This window comes from Drosophila innubila, assembly GCF_004354385.1.
Source record: "Drosophila innubila isolate TH190305 chromosome 3L unlocalized genomic scaffold, UK_Dinn_1.0 0_D_3L, whole genome shotgun sequence".
NCBI lineage: Eukaryota > Metazoa > Arthropoda > Insecta > Diptera > Drosophilidae > Drosophila > Drosophila innubila.
The window spans coordinates 2,914,118-2,941,398 of NW_022995376.1; the positions used below are offsets into that span (position 1 = coordinate 2,914,118).

General features: G+C 33.4%; 4 protein-coding genes across 5 annotated transcripts in view; 2 read left to right on the forward strand and 2 right to left on the reverse strand.

The window, feature by feature from the left end:
• The window catches only part of LOC117789033 (calcium uniporter protein, mitochondrial), a 66,676-nt gene extending 57,881 nt beyond the window's left edge, over window positions 1-8,795 (reverse strand). The window contains exons 1-2 of one of the 2 annotated variants that reach the window (XM_034628020.1): window positions 8,306-8,795; window positions 7,061-7,309 (exon numbers count right to left, since the gene is read on the reverse strand). In XM_034628020.1, coding sequence (XP_034483911.1) covers window positions 7,061-7,186 — 126 coding nt within the window. In that variant the 5' untranslated portion in view covers window positions 7,187-7,309; window positions 8,306-8,795. The remainder of the gene's footprint in view (window positions 1-7,060; window positions 7,310-8,305) is intronic. The other variant, XM_034628021.1, reaches the window with a different exon arrangement.
• A 790-nt stretch (window positions 8,796-9,585) lies between these two features.
• On the forward strand, window positions 9,586-10,824 carry LOC117787237 (speckle-type POZ protein-like). Its single transcript, XM_034625706.1, has 2 exons — window positions 9,586-10,259; window positions 10,328-10,824. The coding sequence occupies exons 1-2, from the start codon at window positions 9,701-9,703 to the stop codon at window positions 10,666-10,668; spliced, it is 900 nt and encodes a 299-aa protein (XP_034481597.1). The 5' UTR covers window positions 9,586-9,700; the 3' UTR covers window positions 10,669-10,824.
• Window positions 10,825-11,331: 507 nt separating this feature from the next.
• On the forward strand, window positions 11,332-12,544 carry LOC117787609 (speckle-type POZ protein-like). Its single transcript, XM_034626179.1, has 2 exons — window positions 11,332-11,919; window positions 11,975-12,544. The coding sequence occupies exons 1-2, from the start codon at window positions 11,373-11,375 to the stop codon at window positions 12,391-12,393; spliced, it is 966 nt and encodes a 321-aa protein (XP_034482070.1). The 5' UTR covers window positions 11,332-11,372; the 3' UTR covers window positions 12,394-12,544.
• A 476-nt stretch (window positions 12,545-13,020) lies between these two features.
• Window positions 13,021-27,281, reverse strand: part of LOC117786443 (bifunctional heparan sulfate N-deacetylase/N-sulfotransferase) — a 94,077-nt gene continuing 79,816 nt past the window's right edge. Inside the window, exons 5-7 of the mRNA XM_034624705.1 lie at window positions 21,436-23,326; window positions 17,050-17,402; window positions 13,021-14,405 (exon numbers count right to left, since the gene is read on the reverse strand). Coding sequence (XP_034480596.1) covers window positions 14,303-14,405; window positions 17,050-17,402; window positions 21,436-23,326 — 2,347 coding nt within the window. The 3' untranslated portion in view covers window positions 13,021-14,302. The remainder of the gene's footprint in view (window positions 14,406-17,049; window positions 17,403-21,435; window positions 23,327-27,281) is intronic.

Consider the following 27,281-nt stretch of genomic DNA (forward strand, 5'->3'; position numbering starts at 1 on the left):
GGTGCTTTTGGCAGCCTTTTCTCTGTCTTCTGTTGTTGTTTTTGTTTTTGTTTTCCTTGTTGCTTAGCCTGTTTCCGACGACCTTTTAAATTGTCGGTAAATTTATGCAAAGTTTTGGGCTAACCAGGCTGTAGGGTGGGGTTTGGTTTCTGCGCGATGCCACAAGTTCTCGGGTTCCTTACAATCCTAATATTTGCTATATAAATTACAAGTGAGTGTTTTGTTGTTGTTTGCTGAGGGCCATTATCAGCAACGAACCAATAAATTGACTTTAAATCTCAGTCAAAGTTCAAGCAGAAAGCGAGGGGAGGTTAAGAAGGCCTTTCCTAATGGCGAACCATTTATAAATAGCCATAAATAATTCATTGCAGCATTGAAATGTTTTTATGAAGTACTTAATTCAATTGTGATAATTTAATGAGCCAAAACACAAGACAATTGTCAACGAAAAGCATTCAAAAATCAATACTGATTACTTTTATCAGTAGAGGCCGCAAATGTTGATTACTAATTTAAGATTGTCTATCAAATTAATGTTATTTTTTTCGCACACATGCAATAAACTGAACGAAATTTAATAATCAATTTATATTTTAAAAATATATGTGATATGTTTTTATTGTTTATTGTTTTCTTATAGGCTTTTCATACAATTTTTGCACAAAAATATTCCAAGGAGTCTTTTCTGTATACATTTTAAATGACTACAAACTTATTTGTTTTCCTCTTAATTACAGATTGTATTTTGGAAGCGTGTACAAAAGTGTTATTTTCACTTGTTATTGCTCAGACACTTTTGTCTCATGTGAATGAGTCAATTGAAATTTATTCCGTTAGTATGTGTTCAGTGTTATTTGGGACATCTGCTTATCAGTTAAAGAGTTAACTCGTTATTGATAAGAAAAAACGACAAACATAGAAAACAATTTCTATTTAAAGTGTTTACAGTTTAGCAAACACTGTAAACGATTGAATCCATTGGATACGCGTGCAACATGTGTTTTTTTATTGCTAGCTGTGGGTGTGTTGCAACTTGCAACACTTGTTATTGTTGTTGCTGTTGTTGTTTTTGAGTGGCAGCTAAACGAGAGTCAAGTGCAAAGCAAAAAACAATAACACGCAATTGAGGAAAAGCTAAATTTAAATGGCAGCCAGACACACACACACACACACACACACACATGCTATAGATACAAATGTAACTTGCAGATACAAATGTATCTGACAGATATATAAATATAATAACGAACTGTTTCAATATATAGCTACAGGGACTTAATGAGCGCTCTCACCTTTCGAAACTTTTCCGACATTTTCCTGCTATTTTTTTCTTTCCCTTTCTACGTTTTTCCCTCGCTCATTTCATGCTACTGCTTTTCTTACTTCTTCCCTTGTAATTCTTAATAAGTTTCATTAACATTAATTAGAAGCGTATGTCGCTCTCTCTCTCTTTCTCTATGTTTTTTCCCTCTCACTCTGCTCATATGCAAATGGATTTTTCGCTTTGCTTTCGCTATATATTTTCAGCTAGATGAAAGATTTTGTTATCCTGATAAATGTGGGAAAACGTGCACAAGTTTCCAAGCCAAACTGTTTGAGGCGTCATTTCCCAGAAAAGCTTCATTTTGGCTGTGAGGGGGTGGAAATTTCAGGGGCAGATAGCTCGTATAATATGCAGATTTGCTGCGGTTGCTGTTTGTGAACGAGTTAAGTCGAAAGCTTTGCGATATTAGACCCCCTATCCACTTTTACCCTCCCCCTCTCTATTGTTGAGCTTTAAGTTTAGTCATTAAACAAAATTTTTGCTGATCCAAACAATGGCAAAAAGTCGCTTTGGATTATAAAAAGTTATTGCCAACTGTCGACAAGCATCTGCCTTAATTAGCCAACTTTCAGATAAACTGCAATGTTTTTAAAGACGTTGGGAACACACACTAAAAGCTTAAGTAAACTACTAAATTTGGAAAAGATTAACTAACTGAATGAGAAGAGTTTATGTAAGCTCATATTTTTAATGCAGAATAATGGTTTAAGAACAGCAACTGAATTATCATTTAAAAATTGATATGACATGATGATTGGACAATTTACTGATTAACTGGTAGAAAGGGCTGCAGTCGAGAGAGCCGGACTATGAAAGACCCTGTACTTATTCTTTATAGTAAAAAAAATGAATATAATATTATTTTAAATACAAACATAAAATAAAAAAACAGCAAAAAAGGGTATAATGCGTCGATCTCAGAGACCATAAGAGCTAGAGACTTTAAACTTGGTAGGTAGGTTTGGATTGGACTACTATATCATATAGCTGCCATAGGAACGATGCATCGAAAATAAAGTTTTAGTATGAAAAACTTCTTGGTTTTTATAGATATCTCGACCAATCTGACACAATATAAATCTGTGTTAGTATTATACATCCTGTCTTAATTTGGTTCAAATCGGACCACTATATCATATAGCTGCCGTAGAGACGCTCAGTCGAAATTCAAATTTTAGTATGAAAAAGTTTTTTGTTTTTTGAGATATCTTAACAAAACTCATCAAATATGCATTTAAGTTGGTGTTATTTGTGTTATGTCAACATTATGGCAATACTGTTATACTTTTCAAGTACTGGGTCTACAAATAATCACAATCACCGATAACCAGACTAAGAGCCTAAGGCTTAGAACTAAGATTGTACAATAATAATATATTAAATAATATAAATTTTAAGATAACAAATAAGCGTGTCTAAGGTTTCCTATCACAGTTTGCATAATAATCACAATCAAAATTCTTTCAAGTTCTTTCCTATTAACTGATTAATATGCTAAATCATTGTGTGGATCATGTTTTAATAGATCTGATAGCTTTCGAGTGTCGTTTGTTAAGCTCGCATAAATTTTAAAGTGCAATCGAAAACGAAACAAGTTCCATTGTCATGAATTCCATTTGCATAATGTTAATTTGTTGCTGTTTTTGCAGTGTATTTAATCAATGGGATATAAACAGACTCCACACACAGTCCATACACATACACACACACACACACACACACACACACACACACACACACACACACACACACACACACACACACACAGGTGGAAGTAGAACTTAGTTTAAAGTTCGTGCCATAATCAAATATCAATTGCATCGTTTTTTTTTCTTTGCTTGCATATGCAAAATTTATTTATAGTAGTTGCACTGTCCAAAAATTATTGTTATTGTTGACCGCGACCACGCCCGAAAAACCCAACAATAGAAACGGTTAAAAAACAGGGCTGACAGAAGGGCTTTTTTTTTAAGTCAAATCTGGTGTCTTTTTACAACATTTGCCGGAAAAAAATTTAAAACAGTGGGCTAAGAAAATTCTGACTTTTTGAAAATGTTTTTTTTTCGATTTTTGAATCTTACGAAAAATGTATGTAAAATTGAGTTTTGTACTATATATAAATAAATTAATAATAAATCATGCAGATTTACAAAAATACGGTATCCTTTTTTTGTTGCTGTTAAGAAGTATAATTTAAATCAAAATCAAAGCTCATTAAAGCCTATTTCTAAAAAATATTTTGAGTATTATGATAAACTTCAAGGAAATTTTGGACTTTAATGAGCATAAAAAAAAATTAATAAATATAAAATTACTCAAGTATAAAGACACAAAAAATGATAATCAACATTAAGAACATTTTAATTTTTTCCAAACGATTTTGATGAAAAATTAACTTTTTAACTATATACAGCTTTTTTTTTGCTTTTCAAAATTTGACAACACTGGTTAAAAACAAACCAACAATGCATGAACAAAAATCCATGCAGAGCAAACGGAATTGAACAGACGGTTGGACAGAGAAATGATGCAGGATGTGTGAGGGGAGAGAGATGGAAGAAGAGAGTGAAGTAGAGAGTGGAGAGAGAAATGGGGGGGGGGGTCTTTGTTCTAACATACATTTTGTGTTGTGTGGTAGACCGAATGGCGCCAATAAAACTTTTTGACAGAGAGAGAGAGTGAGAGCAAGAGGGAGAGTGGAGAGGGTAGAATGCCAACAACAACAACAAGCAACACAAACAAATACCAAAATTGTTGTGGAAGAAAACCAGAGCTTTAGTTACAATTACAGCGAACAGAGCTTGAAAAAATGAGAGAAAGAGAGACAGAGAGAGAGAGCAACGAAAAGTGGAGCAAAAACGTGAAATAGAAAAAATTATGGCAGTCTTAACAACAACAACAACTAAAAGACTGAATAAAGTTGAGGATGTGGAATAAATAACACCCTGTGCAACACCCTGTGAAGTGAACTTTTTGACTCATATGTGTGTGTTAGTACGTGTGTGTGTGTGTGTGTGTGTGTGTGTGTACATGTGTGTGCCTTTGAATGCCAATCAATGTTTTTGTTATTGCTTGGACTGTATTTGTAGACTTTAATCAAAGAGGAAGAGAGAAAGAGAGAGAGAGAGCGACGGGAGCGCGCAAAACAAATGCAAATTAAGTAGCAAAAACGCCAACAAAATGTAACAAGCAAATAATGTGCCGTTATATCTCTGGAGAGTATCTAACCCTCAAACCCCTCCCCCTCAACCACTAACCACCCATTATCAACCCAACGACCCCGACCTTTGAACCCCTCTCATCCCCCCCTTCCACCGACCCACTAGCTTTGTTGATAAAACTTTTTTTTAGAGCGCTGCGTTTGACACTTTCTGTCAACATTTTGTATTGTTTGCTTGTATTTGCCTGTTCATCTCTCTCTTTCCCTCCGTCTCTCACGCTCTCTTTCATTCTGTGTTTGGACAGACACAAATAACAGCGAATTTAATCATTTCGTATGCAAATCGTGTTTACCATAAAAGAACATGTTATGAGCAGACAGAAGGACAGAGAGACAAACAGAGAGACAAAGAGACAGACGGCGTAAACGACTTATTCCTATTGCTCTTCTTTCTTTCGCTTTTCGCTGCGTAGGCTGTTAAATGTTTCACCTGAGACAAGCGGCTGATAAACATTTCACATGCTACCAAAATATACACTCAGAAAATAAGTCGCGAGCGAATATGCAAATAAAAACGAACTTAAAAACTGTCTGATTTCGAAATTTCTAAAACTGAGTATTAAAAACTCAATTCATGTTCGAAATCTTAAAATTCAAATTGTCTGAAGTAAATTAACCCTTTCGAAACAAATATTCTAATTAAAGTACCTCAAAATTTTGAATTCAATTAAAAATGCACTCGGCTGTAAAAATAAAAATGTCATTATTAATTAAATCAATCAATCAATCTTGAAAAAAAAATATATTATATGAATATAAAAAGCTCTGTTGTTTCTAGCAGTGTCTTAACCAAACTTACATGATCTCATATTTGCTGAAAAGGTTTTCTTTAAAGTCGAACTATTATATATAAACCTAAGATCGTTTCATGCTTAATACAAGTATTATAGAAAACAGCAAACTTAAAATTGTAAACGCTAAAAATTCAATAACAGCTGTGTCTAATTTTAATTTTTCTGAGTGTACACTTAAGTAAAGGTGGGAAGGGGGTTAAATGATTCACAGCTGAGTGGTTCAATCGAGACTTGCGATAACGATTTCGATTCCGTTTCTGTATCCGCATCCGACAGTCATTCCAAGCGTGAGCATCAATTAGATGAGTGTAAAACTCAGCTGTCTACTCTCTCACACTTTACACTCATTCCTCTGTCTCTCACTCTTTCCCACTCACCACACAGGCAGACAGAACTCAACGATAAAACATTACTGACAGCTTTTCCCTTTGCTTGTGTTGAGTGCACGCTAAACAGGTGCCAACAACAACAATAGCGAGACACACACAAGCACACACACACACACACAAGTTGAATTGCAAGCAATGAGAGCGAACTTCAAATAAAGTTTTGCACAATGCAAAGAGAGTGAGTGCACGCGCTCTCTTCTGAGAGCAGCAAATAAATGCGTTAGAAACAACAACAAACGACAGCAAGTAAGAAGAGGCTGGCAATAAGAAAGCTGCGACTAACATAATAGAATGTATAAATACAAGTGTAGTAAGTAGAAGAGTGTGTGTTATATGTATGTTATATGTCCGCCTCATTCGCATAAATTTAAATAATTTAAAAAATGCGCCCACAAGCGTTCAGCAGGCACACGCATTTTTTATAACAAAAAGTAGCATACATGTGTATGTATTAAATTTGTTATATACATACACACATATATACACTGTATATTTTTATAAATTTCGATAGTCGCCGGCAGTCTCGACAGCTGCTCCCCCGGAGCGACACGCGTTATATACATGCATATGTACATTGTACATACAGTGCTTCAAAAATGCGTGTTGACAACATTGGAAATTTACACAATTTTGCTTGCAGAATATCTAAATTTTATAAGGATTATTTATTTATTTTTTTTATTAATATATTTGTCTATAGTTCTCAGAGCAAGTCATAAAAGTTCCTTAGCATCGAAATCAATATCTAGTAGAATTTAAAGGAAAATATTTTTTAAGAACCTAATCAAATTTAAATGCAGATTGAATTTAAAGGACAAATTAAGACCAAAATGACATTCCACTTGAAAATCGTTTCAGTTTTGATCAAGCTTTGACAGTTTGAAGTTGGTCAGACTGCGGATTAAGCCACTTTACAAGTCCAAATTTTTATTCAATTTCACATGATTTAAAAAAAAAAAATAAAAGGTCTCAGAAACAAGTCAAAAGTGTTGTTCTATACTAATTACGGGTACCGGTTCCGGTGTTATTCCCTGAAAAAAAAATAATCTAAAAACGATATTAAATTGATTTAAGCGCTGGTTATTATCTTAATGCTTCAACTTATTAGATACAATTTGATTTATTTTTAACATTTTTAATTATTATTTTTATATAATTTATAGCTGCAAGATCAAGCAAATATTTTTCAGCTATTTAAAGTTACTTTAGTTTGTATAATAATATAGTATTTGTTTTATTTTTCCTATGCTTTGGTGCTGGTTGAAATAAGCTGTGAGGCACTGTGTGTGTCTACGCATGTGAACTGTATATTTATAGGATATTTTTCACTTACCAGGGTTACAAACGATGTCGATAGCGGCGTTAGACGCAGTCCACTCAGCTCAAACTGACGCACATGGTGAGAGCGGCCGAGGAGCAAACGAATTGAGCTCAAAATGACAGCACCGCGTTTGCTCATGTTGAGGAGGGGTGGTGGGTGGTAGGTGGTGAGTAGAGGGGTACGGATGAAGAGGAGAGCTTGCCACGCAAGATCACAGCAACAACAATAGCAGCAACAAATTGCTTGACGACGACACACACACTGCGAAACGAATAAGGATGGTTAAGCTCTCTCTCTCTCTCTCACTCTCTGATTAAGCACTCTTTTTTTCTATCTCGCTCTTTCCCCCTCCCACTCTAACACGCGCTTACTGTGTTTTGTTGTTGTTGCTGATGCTTCTCTTTAATTTGTATCAAATCAAAAGTCAAAACTTTACTTTAACTTTACCATCAAATTTATCAAGCATTGAAACCGAAATTTAGAATTTGGCAAATTTAACTGACAGTTGAAAGAAATATATTTAAAAAATTAAAAAAAAAAAAAAAGTAACTTTGCCATTTAATTCAAGGCAAGCTGCAAAACTTAAACAGAGTTACAATCAGTGATGCCAACTCAGATATTTTCCCGCCAGATCTGCAATTTTCGAATGCCAACCGTGGGAAATATGTTGGTATAGCGACTGGCGGGTATTCTAGCCTTTTTCTAAAGTTAAAAAAACTAAATAAATATAAGAAATTATTATCACTAGATTACTATTGTTAATCTTTGTGAAAATTAAAAAAAATTTATAAAAACAATTACAATGAAAAAATTAATTCTATTTTTGCTTAGCTCTTGGTCTCTGAGATTTTTATTTTTAATTTTTAGGTTCAGGGAAAATTAATTATCTTTTTTAAATTGTTCATAAAAGCCTAGCCAAGAATAATAAGAAAATTATTAAATAAACATCCTTAAATATATTTTTTTTATTGTCAGCGAAAATGTGTAAATTTTAGATTATATACATATATAGGATACAAAACAAAACATCAACCTAAAAATTATAGTAGCTTTTTAGCTAAATTCAGATTTCCTCTTTTTCTAGCTTTACTAAAATGTTAATTTAGCTCCAAAGAGTTGGCAACACTGATGCGGAGTTACAATGCAACAGTGGTATAATAACAACAACAATGACAATAGCAACAACTGTAACAGCAACAACAAAGGCGGCGCCAAAAGGTAGAGAGACGAGAATCAAAGAATGGGTAAAACATTTACCGGTTTTTCTTTTTTTGCTTGTTTTTCGCTCTTCACTGGGAAACAACAACAACGCGGCACATGTTCCACAAAAACACAAACACAGGCTTTAACTATTGATATCCACAATGCGATTTTTTTAAAGATTTAATTAAGCTCTTCTTTAGCGGCGGCTTTTTCCAATCAACCTGCTCTGCACTTTGCACTCCGCGCTTCACTTCTCTCTTCTTTTCGCACTCTCTTCGCTTCTCCCACGAGAACAGACACACACACAAACACACAGGCAATAACGGCGACGACGTCGGCGGCTTTTTAACCAGTTGTTGTTGTTGTAGCACGTGGTTTTTTTAATGACTATTATTTAATTGTGGTGCTAAATATAAAGCTTAATTCCTAAGGAAAGCAGCCGCAACACGCCAACGCCGAAACCCGAACCGCGCGCGAGAAAGTGTGATAACAGACTGCTGTTAAAATCCAATCCGCCTGTTAGACCCCCTTTTGGCGCAAACGCATGCAGCCAGCTCGAAAATTCGAAATCAGCTGTGCGCTGGCTGGGCTGTTATTCGACAAAGGCTGGTATGCTGCCATGAGTTTCGATTGTCTGCAAATAATAATCGATAAATAAACAATTAATAATACAAAGATATGTCAACTGCAGCTTAGTTATAAACTTGTTGGCATATGCATATAAGTTTTATTTTATTATGAACCCATCATCTCATCTCTTACATTAACAGTCATGTTAAGCATCCCATTTGTGTTAAGTGAGTATGCTGTTAAACGACTGTTCTGTTAAGTGAGCAGTGACGTCATGTTAAGTGCTGCGCCAACTTCTTAGAGCTAAAAATAGTTGTTTCTGGAGAGCGTATAAATTTGTTTTTGGGGGCACTTTTGCACTGTTTTAAAAAAAATATTAATAGCAAAACATAGTTTAACAAAAATTTAAAATAACCGGACCTCCGGTTAAAAGCAATTTTCAAATTTTTTGAACAAACAAACTTTAAAAATAGTCAAAGCTAGCTAAAAAATAACTAAGCTGGCAGCCGTGAGCAGCACTGTGATAAAATTTTCTCAATACCCCATCTATGGTTTCAATTCTAAGCGCCATCTTCAGTCTGTTATCGGTAAATACGATGTTACATATTTACGATAGTTTAAATAATGGCAAATAATTAAAAGTTGTTGAATTTGATTTGTATGCAAAACTGTAAAAATATTTTGGGATTTTGGTGTTTATTTGATGAGTTCAAAATCTGTAATACGTTTCATCGATATACAGATAAAAGGTTACATGTTTGCAGGGCTGCATTTGAGTAATGCGATATCTAAATTAATTACTCATCTCTAGTTGCCAAGTTTTGCGAAGCTTAACACTATAATCTATTGTAAAGAGTTGTGGAAAGAACAGACTTCAAAATGAATTGGTGTGAAACATCGCACGAAATTCAGAAGATTATTTACACGTGGACGATCAAAAACTATGAATTGTTACATTATGTGCAAAAAGATAAAGCGCTTCAGTCACCCGAGTTTCCAAACGACGGAAGTGGTCTGCAACTTTACTTGAAGCTCAGCGTTGTATCTAATGCGACAGACCAGACTGCCGTTATGTTGTACAACACCTCGAAAAACTTAACCCACTTAGGAAAGGTGCACCTTTGTTTTGGAAGAGATCGGAGAGGCTTAAAAGATTTCCAATTACCTAAAACTGGAGCATGTAACTACAAATGCTATGAGGATGCCCAACTACTTAAATCAGCTGCCTCGGACAGTGGAAATCTAATAATAAACTGTGACATCACTTTAATTGGAGAATGTACAAATAAAAGTGGACCGCAAGAAAATTTAATCAAAGTGCCCAATTGCAAATTAGTTGAAGATCTTGTTGCTATGCTTGAAACAAAGGAACTGACAGATGTGACAATCGTCACAGCCGACGGACATAAGATTCCAGTTCATAAGAATATTTTATCAGGTACGGATAAATACTATACAATAAAAAAAAAAAAACATGATAAAAATGTTGTTGTTTTATGTTCGCAGCACGAAGCAAAGTCTTTGCAGCCATGTTTAAGCATGCAATGCAGGAAAATACTGAGAATTGTGTCGCCATTAAAGAATTCAATTTTGATGTTGTCTCTGAGCTGATTCGATTCATGTATTCAGGGGAAGCCCCGAATTTGAAAGAGATGAGTGGCGAACTTTTGGCGGCTGCTGAAAAATATCAACTGGACAGACTGAAGATGATGTGTGCCAAGTTTATGGCCGACAATCTGAGCATAGATAATGCAGATGCAGTGCTAAAGTCAGCCGATCTATACAATTTGCGCGATCTTCAGTTGAAGACCATTCAATATATTCAATATAACATTGAAATATATTAAAAATTTGTATGGAGCAAAAGCTTCAAGAATTAAAACTAGATGATTCATCAAGCAGCCAAAAGAAGTAAAAACAATGGAGCTTACACATACAAACATATATACTAAAATATATCTTATCATATTATTTTATACATACATTTGATACAACATATTAATTTGAAATAATGTACTAATTTTTGAATAAAATTTTCCAATAAATTTCGTTGATTCATTAAAAAAAAAAAATTGCGCAGTTATTTCTCATATAATTTAACTTACTGTCAACCAATTTTTTCAAACGAGATCGACTTACATTTAAAATTGAAAAATAAAAACTTCAGCATCATATTTAACAGAGCCTAACAAACAAAAATTAACAAGGTTTTGATCTGATCGGAAAATTTAAAAATTTTACTTTATTTTGCCTGTTTTGCTATAAATATTAATAATGGTTTTATATCGTGTAATTTTGATATAAGAAATATTTAATTTTAAATAAAATTAAAAAGTACATTTGATATGTTTTTAATTTAAATTTGAGTTTTTAAAAAAAAAAGTGTGGCAACCTTGCTATACAGTTCACAAATGGCTCCTTCACTCGTTCATTTCAGTGATCCGTTCATTTGAGCTTTTTCAATACAACTCAAGACTCATCTCTAATTACCAAGCCTGGTGAAGCAGATTTAATATTATTTAAAATCTATTTGAAAAGTAAACAAATATAAATGGCTTGGAGTAATACATCGCACGAATTTAAGAATATTTCTTACACATGGACAATTGAAAAGTATGCAGATTTACATTATTTAAGAGAGCATAAAAATAAAAAGTCACCCGTGTTTCCAAACAACGGAAGTGACCTGGAACTTTCTTTGGAGCTAAGTGTTGTCGAAACTAACAAATACCATACTGCTATTACATTGGACATTATCAAGAACAACTATAAAAAGATTGTCAAGTTAGAAATTTGGTTGGGAAGAGATCTTTCAAATTATAAACGCTGCAAATTAGCTGAACGTAACTACATACGCTATACGGATGCCGACCTATCCAAAAGTGCTTCTTCGACCGATGGCAACCTAATAATAACCTGTGAGATAACTTTTATGGGAGAACGTAAAGATCAAAGTGGACATGAACCTTTAATCAAAAGCCCCAATGTCAAATTAGCTGAAGATCTTGTCGCTAGTTTTGATACAAAGGAATTATCAGATGTTATAATCGTTACAGACGACGGAACTGAATTACAACTTCATAAGAAAATTCTTTCAGGTAAGAATAAATCCTATATCCCAAAAATCTTGATGTAAAATTTTAATGTTTACAGCACAAAGCACAGTTTTTGCGGAAATGTTCGAGCATAAGAATAGTGTCGACATTAAGGAATTCAATTTTGATGTTGTCTCGGAGCTGATTCGATTCATATACACAGGGAAAGTCCAGAAATTGAATGAGCTGAGTGGCGAACTTTTGGCAGCAGCTGATAAATATCAACTCGACGATCTGAAGACGATATGTGCCAAGTTTATGGACGATAATCTGAGCATAGATAATGCAGATGCAGTGCTAAAGTCAGCCGATCTTTACAATTTGCCGGATCTTAAGATCAAGACCATTCAATATATTCAAAATAATATTAAAAAAGATACTTACGAAGCAAATTACAATATATTAAATATTTTGCTCAATCAAAGTCTTCAGGAATTAAAACTAGATGATTCATCGAGCAGCCAAGGAAATGATTAATATTGAAACACATACATACACACATATATAATCGAACATAACTTTATGCAATACTATACTCAAACAGATTTATACAATACAATCAAACATAACTATACATACTATGTATACAAACAGATTTATCAAATAAAAGCAATTTTTATAAATGGTATGGTGAAGAGGTCTCAAAGAGGGGGTTTTATTTTATAAGATATGATAAGAATTGTTTTGTATACCATGGACCCCCAGAGTTTTCAGCAAAATACAAACGCCCTTAAGATAAAAACCTTAGCTAAGAAAGAGCACACAAGCAACGAAGAAAAATGTTTCAGGCTTGGAATCTTTGTCTTCTCAAAGCCTCAACCTATGTGCGTGGTATTAATTTAACTATCATTCTTTATGTGCCATTACTTTTTGGTTCAATGTTATACAAGACAACACAAATATTCGTTGTTTAATCCGGAAAAAACTAAAAATGTGCACCAATTTCAAATTTAATTACATTTATCGACATCGATTGCTCGACTGTCGACCTGCCACCACATTGCGTAAGCGCCATCTCTTGTATGCTTGTGCAACCTAGAAACGCTACCTATGTGTGGCCTTTCGCTAGTGTACCGAGACTTAAAATTCAAACTCGCTTGTGAATCGTTTAAATTTTCGCATTTATTATTGTCGCATTACGAATCTAAACTTCAACTAGTTATTTATATAATATACTATATAGAGCTTTGCTTAGTGCGTTAAACATACAACTAGAGGTTTTTTGTATTCTTTTGTTTCGTTTTTTGTTAAGCATTGTTTTGTTTTTCTTTTGCATCGTTAACACTAAAAACATTTATAATACACCTAATACAAGTAGCAGCCTTATTTGATACAATTACAATTATACAATTTAAGCTTTATTTAACATATTTATAGCACTCGTAACTGCAGTGATATTTTTTTACAGTTTTGGCATGTAAAATTTCTGTTTAAAATATAGTATAGTATACAAAAAAAATTGTGTTGCTGTTTAAAATGTTGAAAATTAAAAAGTTGTTCAGTTTTATATGTTTGAGGTAATTAAGGAAATGAATCAAGTCGAGTTAATTGGGCGTATAATATCTATAACTGTCTGTACACATAAATTGGCTCTGATTTATATATTTATTATTTTTGCTGGCATTTTAATTTGTTGTTTTAAACATTTAAACAACTAACAAAGCGAATAAATGCATTTATTTATGCAATTTATTCATGCAATTTCTCTATGAATTATTATGTCACACACACACGCATACATTATCATATAAGCCATTATTTACATTATACAACACACACACACACACTCATACACACATGCACGCTAGTTAACTGTGTTTTTGTTTTTTTTTTCCTATTTTTTGCTCTGCGTATTTTACAACAATTTAACTGACAATTGCAGCGACATCATTAAATGGCTGCAACAACAAAAACAATAACAACAAACATACAAATCTGCTTATTATGTTTTCTATTATTTTTCTTTTTTTTTGTATTTGTGTTTGTGTTTGTATTTGCGTATGCTTATTTGCTTTTGGCCTTGCTTTTGTTCTGCTGCTTGCTCAACTGCTTGCTATACTGCTTAGTTGTTGTCACAGCGCTGCTGACGTCGCTGCCTGTGGCCGCTGCTGCTGCTGTCGCTGCCAGCTTTAGGCGCTGTAGCTGTCGCTGTAGACGCCTCTGCCGCTGTCGCTGTCGCTGCCTCTGCCGCCGCCTCTGCTGCCGCCAGCTGCAGCCAATGCAATTGTTTCCTGAGTTTTGCACGCATTTTGCGATATTTGTTGACGCTGCCATCGCCGTATCCAATTCCGTAACCAATTCCTAGGCTGACCACGCCTCCAGCGTCTCCTCTTCCTCTTCCACCTTCGCCGCCCTCTCCCGCTGCAGCATTAAGGAACAGCTGCTATCACGTTCCCGTCGACAAATCGTCCTTCAGCCATTGCGGTATCGGACGAGATCCGAGCTTTTTCAGCAGCTTCACCAGCGCCGTATTGTGATTCAAATAGTAGCTGCAGGCGAGAAGTACAAAGAAAGTTAAAATGTGATTAAAAGCTGACTCCATGTAACATTAACAAAAACAACAGCAATTATGTAAGCTGTTGCTTACAATTAATTTTAGTTAGTCTGTTTAAAAATCTGATTCACTAATATAACAAAATTTCCAGTAAACTACATAAATATAAAAAAAAAACTAAATTTAAGAAATAACAATAAAATCTATTATTATTATTATTATTATTATTATTATTATTATTATTATTACCATCCTAGCGCTACAATCTATAATATTTAATTTAAGAATTAAATATTTTCTTCATAACAAATTCAAAATATGAGTTTTCAAATTTTAAAATTAAAATATACATTTTTATGAATATTTAATTTTTGTAAGTAAATTTTTAATTTTTAATTCAACTAGTTCCGAAATAACAAATTTGCAACCTTTGCAATTTATTGTAAACAAATTTTTAACTTTCAATTCAATTATTTTAAAAATAACAAAATTGCAATCTTTGCAAAATATTTAAAATAAGAGCCATTATTTGATTCTTAAGAACTTAAATATAATTTTTTTTATTATTTAATTTTTGCAAATCAGACAAAAGAAAAGAATTATTTCAAATTGTTGTATTTAAAGCAAAATAGTGTAAAAAAATATTGGTTTGGTTTTTAGTAAAAATTTATTTTGCAACTAGAAAATGTTAATTTCGTAATATAAATTATTTTTTGCAGTTTTCTGTTGGCCTTTAAAAACAAATTCCGATTTTTGCTTCAAAACTTCTGAATTTTTAAGTACCTAAAATTTACCTTTTAATTTAATTCAATAAATATTTTCTTATAATTATTATTAAAGCTCCTTTTCATAGCATTATTTAAAAATTTAAATTTAGTTATTTAATTTTTGTCTTTAATAAGTATTCCTCCTTCTGTATATTATCATATTTTATTTATCTTTTAATATAAATTATAACAAAACGAGGATTCTAATTTTATGTATAAGATTCTTTTTCTTTCTTGCGTCAATCTGCAACTTTTTCCTTTCTAAAAGCATCCATAAATATTTGTTAATCGTTGCCTAAGCTACTTTTATACGATTCCCCATGTTGTACATCTTGTAGAGAGACTGTTAACCTATATTTGGTGCATATGGAGTATCTGTGCAATTCTTTTGTATCTTCTTGTTCATTTCGCTGTCGTTTAACGGCTGTGAATCGCTGAATATCAAAAGAGACTGCCTCGCATTGCAATCCTGCCAAACTGACAGCTGGCATCCCAAATCGTAGATTCTATAGCAAAGTGCACTTTCCATGGCCACAGAAATTTCATTGCTTTCCCCCTTCCGCATTCCCAGCCTTAACTCTTGAAACTATTCTATCTACCGTTACCACACACACACACACACACACACACACACATACATGTTCATTAATCCTTCACTCAAAGCAACGTTGTCGACGTCGTCGTCATCTGTCTGTCGCCCAAAAACCAACCCAAATCACTCATACGACCCGTTCTCTCTTTCCCTTTACCGATTTACGTTTACGTTTTTTTTTTTTTTGGTTTATATGTACGGTAACTGAAGATTACAGAAGTACTATAGCTTTGTGCCTGTATAGGTAATAGACTGAGTTTCCATAAATTGTATATGCACCTTTCAGCTAAACATATTTTTGTTTATTTACTGGATTCTTGTAGCAATAAACAATTATTTGATTATATTTAAAAATTTTCCCAAACTTTAAGTGCCTTTAAAATTTTTAGAAACTGATCTTTAGTATCTTTCAATTTCAATTAAAATTAAATTGAACTATTTTTAAGTATTAGAAATTGATCTTTAGTATCTTTTAATTTCAATTAAAAATAAGTTGAATTTTTTTTTTTTGAAAATAGTTAAAAATGTAGGCATTTACAAAATATTTGTTGGTACTAGTGTGAGTTACAGAGCTACTAAATATATAGTTCAATTTTCAAACCACAAATTATTTTTTTTGGATTTTCCTCAGCACTAGATTTTTAGCTGTTTTTCTTTTAATTTCACTTTATTGTTTCAGTTGATTTATTTGTCTCAAAATATTTCATAAAAAGTAAGTGTGAATAATGATTTGAAATATTCGATGCAATTGAATATTTAGTTATGACTTTATACTTTATATAAAACATTTTACACAAATCTACTGAAATCTGCCTTCCAAAAGAGCCGAAGATTAGAGATCTATTTTTTTTTAATGATTTATTATTTATTTAAATATTTATTTTAATGATTTACGTATATAGCTTGTTAATTTATAAATAAAGAGTTGAAACTTTCATCTTCACTAAATAATTTGTAATATTTGAAAACCATTACATTTTTTTAATAAACTTAATTGAACAAAAATATTCTCTTTTTGTTGATAGTTTAATTTGATAATATTTTTATAAAAATCTACCGAATTCTTTAGCCTAAGAGTTCCTATATTATTTTTATATGCTTTACTTTTTATGTAAAATTTTGTTAATATGATTTCTATACTTTGTTTGGTAACAAGTTTGTCGCTGTCGAGCAGGCTCTTTTTTAATTTTCTAGCTGGTTTCTGCTCACTTTTTTTCCCCCACATATTCCCCTGAATTTTTTTTTGTGCTGCATTCAGTTTGAGCTGGGGTATTACTTACCGCTGCAACAGCTTGGCACTGCGCTCATCCATCGCCGGATATTGACGACCCTTGGACTTGCCGAGGCATTTATTGCGCTTCTCGCTGACAGCCTGGCAATAGAATCCCTTCTTCACATCGTAGCGCAGGTGATTGGAATAGTCGAGTTGCGGTTGGATTTTGATGAAGCGCTGCAGTTCATTCATCACATCGATGGGATTGAGACGCAGCTGCTCCCCGTCAATAATGTGCACTTGTTGGGCCGGATAATAGGCCAGCCAATGCTCCAGATGCTGGGCGTATTTGCCAGGATTGAGGCAACGATTACGCAGATCCTTGAGAGCTCTCGGCGCCGAATCGCTTGCAGTTATCACCTGTAAATTACAAAAATAACATTAAAAAAAACATTAGTTCAATTTAAAAACGATTACAATTTTTAAAAAATTAAATGCAATATTTATCGACCTTTTACTTGATAATTAATTTTAGATTTTATGTACAAATACTAAAAATAACTCATGTTTTCTATTTTTATTATAAAATTCAAATATAACTCAAAATTTTCTTTTTTAATTGAATTTTTACTCTTCTTTTATTTATTATTTTTATTTTATAATATTTGAGAAATTTTTTTTATTTTATTTATAAAAATCAAATATACGTTTTTTCTTTAATTTTTATTATAAAACTTAATTTTTACTTTTATTATTTACTTTTGCTTCACAATAATCAAATATAACTTGTGTTTTTCTGTAATTATATTTTTTTAACAAATGTAATGCAAATAAATTTCTGATCCATAATACCAACAAAAAGTATGAGTATGAGTTAAATTTATTTTTATCATAAACAATAATAAATAAAATTTTTTTAATATATAGTTTTCCATTTACATATTTTCCACTATTTAAAAATTCTTTATCCTATCTTTTTAGTATAAATGGAGTTTTACTGTATTTTTTCTTAGACCCTGGACCAAATATAAAATTTTATTAGGTTCCCTAGGTACTTTTTTTTATTATATATATAAATTTATGAATTAATTCTCAGTCAAAATCGAATTAAATATTAAATTTAAATAATTATTTTCTAGATGTTAAATAAATAAATTATTATTTTTTTATGCTTTACAAGAATATCCTAATAAAAAAAAGTAGGCCAACAATTTTCTAATTTATTTAGATACCTTTTTTTGGTTTAGATTTATTTAAGCTGAAATTTTTTTTAATATTCCCTGATTAAACAAACACACACCCCTAAATGCGTTGCATGCCACATCGAGCAAGTTTAATATGCTGGGCAAGACATTTGAAAAGTTTATGCGAATGTCGAGTGTCGCAAGGTTGAACACATGTCAAATACGTGTGTGTGTGTGTGTGCCACATGAGGTGGCAAGTTGAAACATGTGTTAAGCTGGCCAATGCAGCAGGTGCAACTAAATATGCTGCAATCGGAATTGAGTTGAATTCAACTTGCCACTTGCCACATGCCATATGGCACATGCCACATGCCACATGCCACATGCCACTTTAGCCTAAGAGGCATCTGCATGCAAATCGAAAAATGATGCCGACAACTTGTTTTTCCAAAGCTCACATTAATAGCAAGGGGAGGGCAAAAGGAGTAGGAGAGGGGGGGAGGAGGGAGGAGGAATAGGGGGGGGGGTTGTGGTCCGTGTTGCATGCAGCAAATGAAATCGAAAAGCTATTTTGTGGTGCACCAAATGAATTTTCCGTTTCTGTTTCTGTTTCCACATCAACAACGATCTATGCATCACTCTCTCTCGCTCTCTCTCTCTCGCTCGCTCTCTCTCTCTCTCCCTCTTTTATTCAAATATTGGAAATTTTCACTAGGTTTTCATGCAGAAAAGAAAAGCTCCAGCTCAAGTTGTCATTTTGCAGTTCAAAAGCAGCTTTGCCGCTCTCAAAGGAAATTAAAGACAACTATCTGGTTTCATTTGTATCTGTATCTTTAGTTGAAACTGCAGCTATGAATGCGAATGTATCTGTATCGTTATTTGTATCTGATTCTAAAGGTGCCTCGTTATTTCTGCTTGCATCAATAAATGTATCTGAAGCTGTAACTGCTTGTCAAGTTATTTAAATAAAACGAATTACAATTTGTATCTCTGCCTATATATAACTCCATTTTTAGCTGTATTTATAAAGCTATCTGTATTTGTCTCTTTATACCTGTTTGCATCTATGTATCTATACAGATACACCAGTAACTATATAAATATTTGCATAAAATTGTATCTGTATTTTGTATTTGCATCTGCAATTGAATGTCCAGCTGTTTCTACAAATAATTCTTTATTTTTATCTGTACTTACAAATAAAGCTGCATATCTAAATTTGTGTGTAAATGTATTTGAAAAAGTATCTGTATTTGTCACCACAAAAGTTGTTGTATCTGCAATGGATTTTGTATCTTTATTTATAATTGTTGCTTAATTTAAAGATATATCTGTAATTTAAAGGAATTTACTTTCAAAAATCTATCTATGTTCATAAATGCATTAGGATCAATTGCTTACTTTAAAATGTATCTAAATATGTCAGAATTTGTATTTGTAATCTGTATCTGTTACTAGTTATAGAGATGTATATAATTCGGTCTGTGCGCCTGTAATTGTATCTTCAATTGCATTTCTGACTTATTCGTATTTAGAATTATGTTTGCAAATGTATCTGATGTATCACATTTGTAAATGTATCTTCAACGGTATCTGCGCTTGTAAATGTATCTATAGGTAAATGCTTATCTCTAAATGTATCTTCAAGTGCGTTTCTATTGTATTAGCATTTGTATCTATGTTTGTAAATGTATCTGTATCTGAGCCCCTGTCAATTAATGTAACTTTAATTGCATTCCTGTCTTATCAGAGCTTGTATCTATGTTTGTCATTGCATTTGTATCTCAACACTCTTCTATAAATGTATCTACGACTGCATTACTGTCTTCTCAGTACTGTTATCTGTATTGATAAATGTTTCTACTTTCAAAAGTGTAACTGCATCTCTGTTTTTTAATGTATCTGTCCTAAAATTTTTATCTTTAAATGTAGATGCATGCATGCAAAACGCTTAAAAATGTATCTTTACCTACATCCGCATCTATAAATGTATCTTAAGCTTAATTTCTATTATAATCAATGATATTTTTATTTTAATTGTATCTTTAGCTGTATCTACAATAGTATCTTCATTCTGTAAGTGTATCTTCAACTTGATATCTATTATAAAAAAACCTTTTTCCACTTTAATTGTATCTTTAGCTGTATCTACAATAGTATCTTCATTCTGTAAGTGTATATTCGACTTTATTTCTATGCTAATTAATGCTATTTTCACTTGAATTCTATCTTTAGCTGTATATACAATAGTATCTTCATACCGTAAGAGTATCTTCAACTTTATTTCTATGCTAATTAATGCTATTTTCACTTGAATTGTATCTTTAGCTGTATCTACAATAGTATCTTCATTTTGTAAGTGTATCTTCAACTTTATTTATATGATAAATATTGCTTTTTCCACTGTATTTGTATCTTTAGCTGTATCTATAGTATTTTCAATCTGTGAGTGTATCTTGAACTTGATATTTATTATAAAAATTGTTTTTTCCCCTTGAATTGTATCTTTAGCTGTATCTACAATAGTATCTTCACTCTGTAAGTGTATCTTCAACTTGATATCTATTATAAAAATAGCTTTTTCCACTTTAATTGTATCTTTAGCTATATCTACAATAGTATCTTCATTCTGTAAGTGTATCTTCAACTTTATTTCTATGCTAATTAATGCTATTTTCACTTGAATTGTATCTTTAGCTGTATCTACAATAGTATCTTCATTTTGTAAGTGTATCTTCAACTTTATTTATATGATAAATATTGCTTTTTCCACTGTATTTGTATCTTTAGCTGTATCTATAGTATTTTCAATCTGTGAGTGTATCTTGAACTTGATATTTATTATAAAAATTGTTTTTTCCCCTTGAATTGTATCTTTAGCTGTATCTACAATAGTATCTTCACTCTGTAAGTGTATCTTCAACTTGATATCTATTATAAAAATAGCTTTTTCCACTTTAATTGTATCTTTAGCTATATCTACAATAGTATCTTCATTCTGTAAGTGTATCTTCAACTTTATTTCTATGCTAATTAATGCTATTTTCACTTGAATTGTATCTTTAGCTGTATCTACAATAGTATCTTCATTTTGTAAGTGTATCTTCAACTTTATTTATATGATAAATATTGCATTGTCCACTGTAATTGTATCTTTAGCTGTATCTACAATAGTATCTTCATTCTGTAAGTGTATCTTCAACTTTATTTTGTATGCTAATTAATGCCATTTTAAATGTAATTGTATCTTTAGCTGTATCTACACTCACCTGATAGAAACTGTAGTTGTTGGCAATGACATCACCATGGGCACGTTGATGCTGATACCAGGAGTAAGCTCGCTTCGCTGGCGAGATGAGAATGGTCACGATCTTGGCGTGGGGCAACAAGGCATGAGCTCGCTTGGGAACTGCCTCGCCATCAAAGTACGTGGCGCTCTTCTCGAACATGAAACGCGGAGTGCCCACCGTGGTGGGCATGGGGGAAGTGGAGCTAGTGTTGGGCAACGCATCCGATGGAAAGAAATCCATATACCAGTCGAGGCCTCTGTAGTAGTTGTTGCCATTGAAGAACTGCACCTCCTCAAAAGTATCTGGACTCGCTATATTGCTGGCAATGCTGCCGTGCATGGAGAGGAATGTGTACAAAGCTGTTGTGCCCGTCTTCTGTGGTCCAATCACCAGAAACTTGGGCAACGAATCACAATTCTTGGTCTTGGACCAGATCTTCTTGTGACGCGCATCATCGCAGGGATTACCCCAAACCGGATCCACCTCCTCCGGATGCAAGCGGAAATACATCTCGGCCAGCTGTATGGGCGGAGCTGAAGCCAATTTCAGATTTGTCCAACACTGCAGGAATTTAATGACCGATTGGAATGTGTAGAGAGCCAGGCGATCGGAGCCATAGTTGGACATATGAGTCATAAATATATTTATAGGATTATACACAATTGTCTGAAATAATTCGCCACCCTGTATGGACTCATCCAGTTTATCCCTGCCACCCGGATAACGATCAATATACATGGTGTGTGTGAATAGACCACAAGTCTGTCTCGGCAATACCATAATATTTCGATGGATAAAACCACGACGCAGTCGAGCTGGACGCAAATGTGGATACTCCTCGGTGGAGGTGACCTTGACATTCCACACACGCTTCCAGGCGTGATAGAGCAACTCATGGGCCGGATAAACACCCGAGTGATGTGGCGATATCGAATATCCCGATGTCGTGGGTATATTATGCTCCTTGGCGAAGCCAAAATTCAATTGCATCTCGGCCATGAGCAAGGTGAGATTGTCATACAAATGCGGCTGTTGATGCTTCCACATGTGTGAGAACCAATTAAATTCCTGCACATTTTGCAGCAGAAAATCATCGCCTAGATTTTCCTCTCGGGTGCCATGATGATAATACTTGCCGGAAAAGCCCAAATTAAAGCGAAAACCCGGCACCAAACCACCAATAATCTTTTGTGTGGCAATCAGAGCTCGAACATCATCTGGTCGCAATCTTGTGCCCTTTTCACCCACAAAAATGTCATCAATGTCCACCAGAATCATGCGCTCCAGACTGAGACTCAACTGGCCATGGCTCAAATAGCTGAGTGCGTCCAGAAAGACCAAACGATGCAGCCAGAAGCGCAGACTGCTGCCAAAGAGCACACGTTGTATGCCATCCAGTTGGCCGCGATCTTGCAGCACGGTGGTAAGTGGCAGCTGCACTTGCCCCACACTATCCGCCGGATACTCTTGGGTGTTGCGTTGTGCCCACTCCACCGCCTCGTAGGTGCTGTGATTGTGCTGAAACACCGCCCAATCATCGCCAGGCAATGCTCCCCACGCCGTTTCTCCCGCTCGCGTCAATCTCAGCACCGAGGATTGCGGATTGAGACTCGCATCGCGCAATCGCAGATTTGTGTGCACAAAGAGCGGAAAATCTCGCAGCTGGGCTCCGACAAGTGTCTCCTCGCTGGGACTGACAAAGCCCACAATGCCCACCGCATACTCGCGACAGTATTTGTCGAGCAGCTCGCGATTCCACTTGTCCATGTTGAGATACTTGTCCAGATTCTCAAACACAATGACGCCATAGCGACCCTTGTCCAGATTCGTCAGCACTGGAAGACTTTTGCCAGCCACCTCCAGTTTGTATCTGCAACGGCAGAAGAGAGCGCACAGTGGGATAAATAAATTAGTTTTAAAGTTACTCCACTTTTTTAATATGTATTATATTAGTTATATACCCTTAAAAAAAAAAATATTTCATGATATTTAATAAAACATTGATGCAGTATCAAAAAAGAGCACAAATAATCATCAAAATGATATTCCGCATAAAAATCGGTCAAGTTTTGGCAATGTTATGACAGTTTGAAGTTTTTGAAAAAATGTCAAGGTAAATATATAGAAAAAATTGACAGTGAGGGAAAAAAATCGAATTTTTTTATAAAATAATATTTTGATGCAGAATCAAAATAGAGGCAAAATAATGATCAAAATGATAATCCGCATGAAAATCGGTCAAGTTTTGGCAAAGTTATGTGATTTGGAAGTTTTTGAGTAAGTGTCAAGGGTCAAGTCAAAGAAAAGTACATATAAAATAGACAATGATAGGTGAAAAAATCGAATTTTTTAAATAAATAATATTTTGATGCAGAATCAAAGTAGAGGCCAAATAATGATCAAAATGATATTCCGCATGAAAATCGGTCAAGTTTTGGCCAAGTTATGGCATTTTGAAGTTTTGGAGGAAGTGTCAAAAGGCAAGTCAAGGGAAAGTACGGATAAAATAGACAGTGATAATGGAAAGAAATCGAATTTTTTAAGTGAGTTATATTTTGATGCAAAATCAAAGTAGAGGCCAAATAATGATCAAAATGATAATCCGCATGAAAATCGGTTATGTTTTGGCAAAGTTATGTGATTTGGAAGTTTTTGAGTAAGTGTCAAGGGTCAAGTCAAGGGAAAGTACATATAAAATAGACAGTGATAGGTGAAAAAATCAAATTTTTTAAATAAATAATATTTTGATGCAGAATCAAAGTAGAGGCCAAATAATGATCAAAATGATATTCCGCATGAAAATCGGTCAAGTTTTGGCCAAGTTATGGCATTTTGAAGTTTTGGAGGAAGTGTCAAAAGGCAAGTCAAGGGAAAGTACGGATAAAATAGACAGTGATAATGGAAAGAAATCGAATTTTTTAAGTGAGTTATATTTTGATGCAGAATCAAAATAGAGGTCAAATAATGATCAAAACGATATTCCGCATCCAAATCGGTTTAGTTTTGACAAAGTTATGACAGTTTGAAGTTTTTGAAAAAATGTGAAGGTAAATATATAGGAAAAATTGACAGTGAGGGAAAAAAATCGAATTTTTTTTATAAATAATATTTTGTTGTAGAATCAAAATAGAGGTCAAATAATGATCAAAATGATATTCCGCATGAAAATCGGTCAAGTTTTGGTAAAGTTATGTGATTTGGAAGTTCTTGAGTAAGTGTCAAGGGTCAAGTCAAAGAAAAGTACATATAAAATAGACAATGATAGGTGAAAAAATCGAATTTTTTAAATAAATAATATTTTGATGCAAAATCAAAGTAGAGGCCAAATAATGATCAAAATGATATTCCGCATGAAATTCGGTCAAGTTTTGACAAAGTTATGGCAGTTTGAAGTATTTGAAGAAGAGTCACTGTGCAGAGAGTAATTTCAAGATACTTGAAGCCCGAACAATCACAGATAGATTCGCAAACTGCAGGAAAACTTTTGGCTCAACTTTGTCAGAAAACTGTCAGTTGCCAGGATATAAAAGTGAGTGCGAAACTGCATGTCAGACTTGACATTAATAGACAGAGGCAGAGAGAGAGAGAGAGGGAAAGAGAAAGAGAAGGAGGAGCGACAGTACAGGGTTGCATTTGACATCAGCTGTCAGAAGCTGTTTGCTGCGACACGAAACCCGCAGAGCTGCATTGGCATTGACAATAAAATGCGACTGTTTCAGCTTAGATAAGCTAATAGAAATGGCTAACATGAAGAAAAAGGGCAAAGGACACAGAGGAAGGAAAGAAAGCATAAAGTAAACAAGATAAAATTAAATTGTCTGAAATCTTGTAGGAAAACCAACTAAAACTTAAAATAAGATTCATAACAAAAGACTGAAAGGATTCTTGAGATAAATTGATACATATTAAATGTTGTAAATATTAATTAATATTTCTCTGGCTCTTAATTAACTTTTGTTCAATTTTTCACAAATAAAATGCATAAATTAAATTGGAGAATAATTATTGTGAATATGAACAAATATTGTTATGGAATTAATTTAATTTTTGCCAAAGCTTTTCACAAATAAAGTGCATAAATAAATAAATATGACAACCTTTGTCAATTTGATTAAACACTTTTGTCTAATTTACTTTTATATTTCACTCTCTCGATTCCACTAATTAATATGCATAAATATTTCACTCGCAAACAAACATTTGGCATTTCCATATTTGCACATTTTCGCAGTTTTCACATTTTCTTTTTCAATTTGCATTACAAGCATTCAGCTTTTGGGGAAAAAACCTCAACAATAATTGCATTGCACATTTTCGAGCATATACATATTAAAATGTGCATAAATAAAATCAATTTCAATGTTATTATTTTAAATTTCCAACTGCAGTTGGCCTGGCAAACCGGCTAAACCGCCACTTTTGGCCAAAATGGACCCGACCTCTTTCTCGATTTGAGTCCGGGAAATGGATTTTGGCTGTACGTAAATAGTTTTGCATAAATATGAAAATATTTTGCATGCAATGGAATTTACAGTTGATTGAATGTGAAACGGATACCTGAATCGAAACGAACCGAATTTAACTGATATATATATTGTATATATATAAGTCATATATGCCAAAAAAACCTGGCAACGTTCATTTAGCGGGCTTAAAGCTAAACAAAAACAACAACAAATGGGCAAACAGCTTAAACATTTGGCCAAACCTGATTCAATATGCCAAAACACGTAAAATCCCAGCGAAATATTAAAAAAAAAAATGTATGATATAGGAAAAGGATTAAAAAAATGAGGATATTGTAAATATTTCTACCTCTGTTGGAAACACAAAAAAAAGGCCAATGAGAGAGAGAGAGAAATCTATCTTTCGTTTTTTCAGTGTGCTTTAGGGATGAGTATCAACTGAATAAGTGTTGGTATTGATATCGGAAAAAATATCGATAATTTTGATCATAATGATTTTTAGGCGCGTCGCACTAAATATCGATAAAATCGGTATTAGCCAGATAAACTAAATAATGTAAAATATTCATAAATTTTCTTCAACAATAATATTAATTTATTTTTTCATAAATTATTTTATAGACAAATTTTTATCTATAGCTGAAAATTGAGGTGAAATTTGAGGGTTTTAAAAATTTATTATTTATTCGTAAATTAAGGTCACAATTTTAAGAAAGAAACCATTTTGATTTAAATATAGGTTTTATAAAAATAAATTTTTTACAAAACTTAAAAACAGAATCAATCTTTTTTAAAAAAATGTTATCTTCTAGTTATATTGAAGGTTTTTACCAAAATAGGATCACTTTGAAATCCTTAGTCTCTGTTTAAAATTCGTCCAAAATGAATAATGAATTAAGAATGTAGAATATATTTAGATATATCGTATCATATTAAAAATGTATGTATTGTGCATTGAATATTGTAGGGTTTCTTTTTTTTTTTAAGAATATGGCTTCTCTTTACATAAAAACAATATCGATATCAGTAAATCAATTCCCATCCCTAATACGCATTCTGTGAAGCATATTAAAATATTTTGCAGGTGGACGTTCGACGCGCTCTGCATAAAAGTCATAAGGCAAAACATTTTAAGCTCACTGTATGTGTGTGTGTGCGGTGTGTGTGTGAGGGGGCGTGTGCGTGGGCGTGGCACATTATTGATAGTTTTTTCGTGCAATGGGCTTGACAAAGAAAAAAAGTATGCAATGACTTTTGGCCCCGGGGAACGAGTTATGATACGATTGAACGAGGGGAGGAGGGAGCTAAGGAGGAAGAGGGGTTGAAAAATGTAAAGGGGTAGGGTGGAGGGTTGACATA

Coding starts and splice junctions, on each gene's coding strand:
- LOC117787237 (XM_034625706.1), top strand. CDS start 9,701: ATGAATTGGTGTGAAACATCGCACGAAATTCAGAAGATTATTTACACG. Junction 10,260..10,327: donor TCATAAGAATATTTTATCAG/GTACGGATAAAT, acceptor TTATGTTCGCAG/CACGAAGCAAAGTCTTTGCA.
- LOC117787609 (XM_034626179.1), top strand. CDS start 11,373: ATGGCTTGGAGTAATACATCGCACGAATTTAAGAATATTTCTTACACA. Junction 11,920..11,974: donor TCATAAGAAAATTCTTTCAG/GTAAGAATAAAT, acceptor TAATGTTTACAG/CACAAAGCACAGTTTTTGCG.